A 7,500-nucleotide genomic window follows, 5' to 3' on the forward strand; every position below is an offset into this window, starting at 1 on the left:
CTGGTGGCTCAGATGGTAAAGCGTCTGCCTACAATGGGGAAGACCCAGGTTTGATCCCTGGGTTGGGAAGATCCTCTGGAGAAGGAAATGGCAACCCACTCCAGTACTCTTGCCACGGACAGAGAATGTGGTAAGCTACAGTCCATGGGGTTGCAAAGAGTCGGACACAACTGAGAGACTTCATTTTCACACTCATTATCTCATTTGTTAACACCTCTGTAAGGCGGTCAGTCGCCAACCCCCTCTTTTTTGCCATTTGTCCTGGAAGATTCCATTTCAAACAGAGGAAATGTAAAACCAGTGTTCCTCCACCCCCAATTTAAAATCCATTTGTGGCCCAAATGGGGTTGGTTCACGCTTTGCTCTTTCTGAGCCTTCTTCTTGTAAGGAAGGTGCCTTGCTCAAAGATCCTCTCGAAGCCTTCTCTGAGAATCATTAACAGGGCCCAAATTTGACATTCTGTGTGTATGTTGGGAAAAGAAAAGCTTTCTAAAATAATCAAAATCCAAACAAAGTACAGCTCTGTAGCCCACGCTTGGCGCCTCAAGTTCCGTGTGGCAGCATGTCCTGGAGCCAGTGAGCATATGGAGACACTGTCAATGAGAAACCACCGCCTGTGTCCCACTCCAGAACGTGCCTCACCTCGAGGTTTATTAAATTACAGCCAGATCAATGGCATTTCCCAATGAGAACTGATTACTACAGCAGACTCAGACCAACAGTGCTGACTCTCACCATGTCTTACAGGTTTCTGCCTAGAAATCAAATTGGTTTTGTTCCAGAGAAGACATTTTCTTCATTAAAAAATTTAGGAGAACTGTAAGTAGCATTGTCTACTAGGAAAAATATGATTGCTTCTTCAAGATTACAAATTGAAATGACTAGTGAGACTGCTTTTTCACTAGTAGCAATCAAAATCCTGTAGACTGATATTCAAAATCAATTAAGAAAACCAGCACTATCCTGAAAACAAATTAAAATCAGACAGTGGGCTTGATATGGATTTAGCCTACTCTGATTTCTCTGCCTGTTTTCTTTGGGTGATTTCATATATGTGTGTGTTTGGGAGTAAATAAGTTTTCCATGGCCCCTTAAACTCACAGATTGTATCGCTGACAGCTGGAGTACAATTAATTCTCTGTTGAAGTTTGCTGAATGAATAATGGACTGAATGAAATGATATTAATTAGCTATAACTAAGCAAAGGAATGAACATGCTTATTATCCCTTAAGAATTTATGACTTCTAGAACAAATGAAGCAAACAGAAATGTCTAGAAAGAGGATTAGGCTCACTGAAAAATATTCAGAGAGCTCTTGTACATTTTTCCATTCAAATATATATTTTGTAGATCTAAGCCTTTTGAAAATCATCTGTCTTGCTATTAATTCATTGCTGCCCACAAAGTAGGGCATCACTGGAGTTTAAAATTGTCTGTGACATTACAAATAGGGTAGAGATCTCCTCCTCCTGATCTGAAGTCTAAAAAATGGAAATCCATTTCTTAATCATCTTCTCCCCCATTCTTTATACTGTGTTTTGAAATCCAGAAAGGATGAGAAAAATAGTTCAGTCAGAGTAATTTGAAAAACACTTATGAATAAGATAATTTAATCTAATAATGAGCATCATAAACCAAACCCACACATATTTATTAGGTGCCTACAAAGTACAAAGCACTGTATTAGAACTAAAATGCTACCATTTTATGGCAAAAAATAAAAGACTGGTCACTCCTTTCTCACAGAGGAATTCCTAATCAGACCTTGGAGGATGGATGTGGATTTGGGTTATAGGAGTGAGATGGAGGAGTAGCCCAGGACAAACAAAAATGTGTTTTTATACAAACTTAAGAAAACAGTGGTATGAAGTCCACATTTGGAAGATTTTCCTAATCCTCCTCTTATCCTACACTTAGGCAAAGCACTCCCTCAAAAAAAGAGCCTAATTAAGAGATGCTAGTTTTCCTTTTTTTAGCACCACCAATAACTCATTCCAATCCAGACAGCATCAGCATGATGGAAGAAATTCAGAACTAAATAGAATGAACTTGAACAGGGCATTTATATTTCTTAAACTGACAAAAATGTCAGATAATTTTACTGTGCCTCCATGACCATAAACCCCTCCTGGAGAGGAATAAGTCCACGTAGGTGAGATCACTCAGATCCTTTTCACGCAGAAGACCACTCTATCTCTCAAGGTAGCACTTTGCAGGACGTTCTCTAGGTGTATGAGGTCGTCGTCCTCTTGCTCTGTTGTCAGGCTCCCTCTGATCTGTGCACACCTGAGGCTTTCCTCTGAGCCGCGGCCCACATGCGCTCCTTGCACCTGGAGCACCAGACCAGAACACCAGCTGGCAGCCTGTCTACACTTGGATGTCATGACAGCACCGCAAAAGCCATCTTTTGAAGTTAATTTACAGATGACCCTTACCCCACAGCTTGCTTCTCCCCCTCGACTCTCCCGTCTTAGTCAAATGATCATTCTTCCTGGCAGCCTGGCTGGAAGAGTGCTCCCTTCCTTCTACCTCTCTTGACATTTGATATCTCTTGATATCCCATCAACCCATAAGTCCTGCCAGTGCCTCCTTAAACCCTCAGCAGCTCTCACCTGGTCCAGGGCCAGAGGTCCCCCTCCTCTCAATCTCTGCCTTTTCATTTTATCTTTCATTCTTCTAACAGAATTACCATACCATAACCCAGAGCATATTTTGCCACTGTCCTGTTTAACATTGACCCTGCTTGTTGCCTGCGATAAGGCAAAGTTTTTACTGAGGTTCTCAAACATTAATGTTCAGAGAAATCACAGGGAATTCTGGCTTTAAATGCATATTACCAGATCCCTTCCAGAGATTCAGGTGTGATGGTTATGGAATGGCCCCAGCAAGGTGCTCTTCTTACAAGCATCCTTGATTCAGATGCCTAAATTGTACTCTGAGAAATGCTGCCTTGGGAAGTATTCTCAGCCTTCCCATTTTGACTCCACTCTCTTTTCTGGGCTCACCTCCTCTATGTCTTGCCATCCTTTCATCCACACTAGACCACTTACTGACTCCTGACGGTGTCACCGACTTTTAGCCTCTGTCCTCTGGTCCCACTTCATCCTCACCTGAATACCTGCTCTCCTTTGACTCCACCTATACAAATCATCAGTTCAGTTGCTCAGTTGTATCTGACTCTTTGCAACGCCATGGACTGCACACACCAGGCTTCCCTGTCCATCACTAACTCCTGGAGCTTACTCAAACTCATGTTCACAGAGTCGGTGATGCCATCCAACCATCTCATCCTCTATAGTCCCCTTCTCCTCCCGCCGTCAATCTTTCCTAGCATCAGGGTCTTTTCCAGTGACTCAGTTCTTCGCATCAGGTGGCCAAGGCCAAAGTATTGGACTTTCAGCTTCAGCATCAGTCCTTCCAATAAATATTCAGGACTGATTTCCTTTAGGATGGACTGGTTGGATCTCCTTGCAGTCCAAGGGATTCTCAAGAGTCTTCTCCAACACCACAGTTCCAAAGCATCAAACCTTCAGTGCTCAACTTTCTTTATAGTCCAACTCTTACATCCATACGTGACTACTGGAAAAACCATAGCTTTGACTAGATGGACCTTTGTTGGCAAAGTAATGTCTCTGCTTTTTAATATGCTGTCTAGGTTGGTCATAGCTTTTCTTCCAAGGAGCAAGCGTCTTTTAATTTCATGGCTGCAGTCACCATCTGCAGTGATTTTAGAGCCAAAAAAATAAAAGTCTGCCACTGTTTCCACTGTTTCCCCATCTTTTTGCCATGAAGTGATAGGACCGGATGCCATGATCTTAGTTTTCTGAATGTTGAGTTTTAAGCCAACTTTTTCACTCTCCTCTTTTACTTTCATCAAGAGGCTCTTTAATTCTTCTTTGTTTTCTGCCTTGAGGATGGTGATATCTGCATATCTGAGGTTATTGATATTTCTCCCAGCAATCTTTATTCCACCTTGTGCTTCATCCAGCCCAGAGTTTCTCATCATGTACTCTGCATAGAAGTTAAATAAGCAGGGTGACAATATACAGCCTTGATGTACTCCTTTTCCTATTTGGAACCAGTCTGTTGTTCCATGTCTAGTTCTAACTGTTGCTTCCTGACCTGCATACAGATTTCTCAGGAGGCAGGTCAGGTGGTCTGGTATTCCTATCTCTTTCAGAATTTTCTACAGTTTGTTGTGATCCACACAGTCAAAGGCTTTGGTATAGTCAATATAGCAGAAGTAGATGTTTTTCTGGAACTCTCTCACTTTTTCGATGATCCAGTGGATGTTGGCAATTTGATCTCTGGTTCCTCTGCCTTTTCTAAATCCAGGTTGAACATCTGGAAGTTCATAGTTCACATACTCTTGAAGCTTGACTTGGAGAATTTTGAGCACTACTTTGCTAGCGTGTGAGATGGGTGCAATTGTGTGGTAGTTTGAACATTCTTTGTCATTGCCTTTCTTTGGGATTGGAATGAAAACTGACCTTTTCCAGTCCTGTGGCCACTGCTGAGTTTTCCAAATTTGCTGACATATTGAGTGCAGCACTTTCACAACCTCATCTTTTAGGAGTTGAAATAGCTCAACAGGAGTTCCATCACCTCCACTAGCTTTGTTCATAGTGATGCTTCCTAAGGACCACTTGACTTTGCATTCCAAGATGTCTGACTCTAGGTGAATGATCATACTATCGTGGTTATCTGGGTCATGAAGATCTTTTTTGTATAGTTCTTCTGTATATTCTTGCCACCTCTTCTTAATGTCTTCTGCTTCTGTTAGGTCCATACCATTTCTGTCCTTTATCGAGCCCATCTTTGCATGAAATGTTCCCTTGGTATCTCTAATTTTCTTGAAGAGATCTCTAGTCTTTCCCATTCTATTGTTTTCCTCTATTTATTTGCACTGGTCACTGAGGAAGGCTTTCTAATCTCTCCTTTCTATTCTTTGGAAGTCTGCATTCAAATGGGTGTATCTTTCCTTTTCTCCTTTGCCTTCTGTGTCTTTTCTTTTCTCAGCTATTTGTAAGGCCTCCTTAGACAACCATTTTGCCTTTTGCATTTCTTTTTCTTGGGGACAGTCTTGATCCCTGCCTCCTGTACAATATCATGAACCTCTGTCCATAGCTCTTCAGGCACTCTGTCTATCAGATCTAATCCTTTGAATCTATTTGTCACTTCCACTATATAATCATAAGGGATTTGATTTAGGTCATACCTGAATGGTCTAGTGGTTTTCCCTACTTTCTTCTATCTAAATCTGAATTTGGCAATAAAGAGTTCATGATCTGAGCCACTGTCTGCTCCCAGTCTTGTTTTTGCTGACTGTATAGAGCTTCTCCATCTTTGGCTGCAAAGAATAGAATCAATCTGATTTCAGTGTCCACCATCTGGTGATGTCCATATGTAGAGTCTTCTGTTGTGTTCTTGGAAGAGGGTGTTTGCTATGACCAGTGAGTTCTCTTGGCAAAATTCTGTTAGCCTTTGACCTGCTTCATTTTGTACCCCAAGGCCAAATTTGCCTGTTACACCTGGTATCTCTTGACTTCCTACTTTTGCATTCCAGTCCCCTATAATGAAAAGGACATCTTTTTTGGGTGTTTGTTCAAAAGGTCTTGTAGGTCTTCATAGACCCATTCAACTTCAACTTCTTCAGCATTATTGGTCAGGGCATAGACTTAGATTACTGTGATATTGAATGATTTGCCTTGGAAATAAACAGAGATCATTCTGTCATTTTTGAGATTGCATCGAGGTACTTCATTTTGGACTCTTTTGTTGACTATAATGGCTATTCTGTTTCTTCTAAGGGATTCTACAAATCATTAAGCTTTGCTTAAATACTCTATAATTTCCCACGCCAAGTTTGATGAGTCCTTCCTCTGTTTTTAATCTGTACTTCCGTAGTAGCCCTTGTTTCTATCTTTTCTTATTTTATAATCTAGTTTTTAAATTCTAAGCTTTTTTAGAGAATGAATTTTCACAGTCATTTGTAACTCCCGTATATCCATCAGGAGCACCACAGCATCAGAAACAGATCTTTTGTTTGACTCCTAGGCAATTTCATATCTGTTTCACTTTAACACTTTCTCTGGCTCAGAAGGATATTTTGGACTTGAAAAGATTCCTGATTCCTTCTTTACCCTGACAAATCTTGTTTTCACATTCTCTAGAAACGCTTCCCTGCGATTCTTTCTGGATTGGACAGCCCTATTAGAGTCAGATCTAAAGTCTCAATTTCTTCTAAAAAAAAAATTGGCACCATGTAAAAATAGACAAAAAATATGTGAACTTATCCATTCAGGATTATCTCGGTGGATATTACATGGTCAAAACTCTTAGGTGGAATGCAAAATACGTGGAAGACACTGGTCTTGACCTCAGAAAGCTTCTAATGTAGTTGGGTAAACAAGATATCACGTGTGTGAACCAAATAGGAATCGTAGAAACAAGGAATGGTTGAAGGTACAAAAAGTACCTAAAACAGAGGAAACTAACGAAAGTAGACCTTGAAGCTAGGTTGGGAATGTGTTGGAGAGCAGCTGAGAGGAAATTCCAGACTGAAACTGGATAAGCAGAATGTCACCCATCTGAGAGTGGTGGAAAACATATCCATTTGGCTGAATCACATGGCTTAGTTGCGTAACAAGCTCTCAGGTTGGTTAAAGTGGATTGTATTTTCTGTTATGTCAAAGGGGATGATGACAGTTGTGAGGAGTAACAACTATGGCATTTATTTGCATTATAATTGCTTTGGGATTTTCACTGTCACCAACAGGGACCTATCGAGCAATATGATATCGGAGCTACCACCCCACATTTTCAAAGACCTGAAGTGTCTACAGAAACTGTAAGTTCTTCTTCCCACCCCCGTCATCAGAGTTAAATGGCAACATCTTGAGTTTCCAAAATAATAACATCCTGATGCTTCTTTCCTCCTCCCTTCTAATGGTACAAAAGGAATCTGTCGTCCAATCCTCTTTTGTATCTCCACAAGAGCCAGTTTGGAAGTCTTAAACAACTTCAGTCTTTGTAAGTGAAATGTAACAGTATGTTGATTGTGATGTTAGTGGGTTGCTTTACTCAGAACCACATTTATTTATAAATGAGTGTTTGGCACACAGGAGGGCTTTTACTGTGAGCATGCATTGTCAGACAGTGGTGAATATCATGGTTATCAAATGACAAACAGAATCTCATTTTTTACCATTCAGTGTATAAAGACCATTTCTGGGTTTGAAGCTACACACAGCTCCTTCCTGAAAACAGGATTCTCATGGAAAAATCTCATCTACGGTTCTCACAAAGATTTAAATTTGCAATAGTTTCATCACTAAGTAGTTGGTTAAAAAAATTTTTTTTAAGACTTCTCTACTTTTTCCCTTTCTTCTTTCCTACAGCCATCTACTTGATAATCAATCTGCAGAGCATGCTTTTTACTTTTCAAACAGTAAATAAAAATTACTCCACAAATATGAACATTCTGACAAATAGCAGTG

At 40.5% G+C, this 7,500-nt stretch overlaps 1 protein-coding gene across 1 annotated transcript in view; it reads left to right on the forward strand.

Moving 5' to 3' along the window:
- The window catches only part of RXFP2 (relaxin/insulin-like family peptide receptor 2), a 201,472-nt gene that overhangs the window by 178,273 nt on the left and 15,699 nt on the right, over positions 1 to 7,500 (forward strand). The window contains exons 12-14 of the mRNA XM_010835941.1: positions 748 to 819; positions 6,780 to 6,851; positions 6,962 to 7,033. Of these exons, the coding sequence (XP_010834243.1) occupies positions 748 to 819; positions 6,780 to 6,851; positions 6,962 to 7,033 (216 nt within the window). The remainder of the gene's footprint in view (positions 1 to 747; positions 820 to 6,779; positions 6,852 to 6,961; positions 7,034 to 7,500) is intronic.

Source organism: Bison bison, unplaced genomic scaffold, assembly GCF_000754665.1.
Source record: "Bison bison bison isolate TAMUID 2011002044 unplaced genomic scaffold, Bison_UMD1.0 scf7180017864056, whole genome shotgun sequence".
NCBI lineage: Eukaryota > Metazoa > Chordata > Mammalia > Artiodactyla > Bovidae > Bison > Bison bison.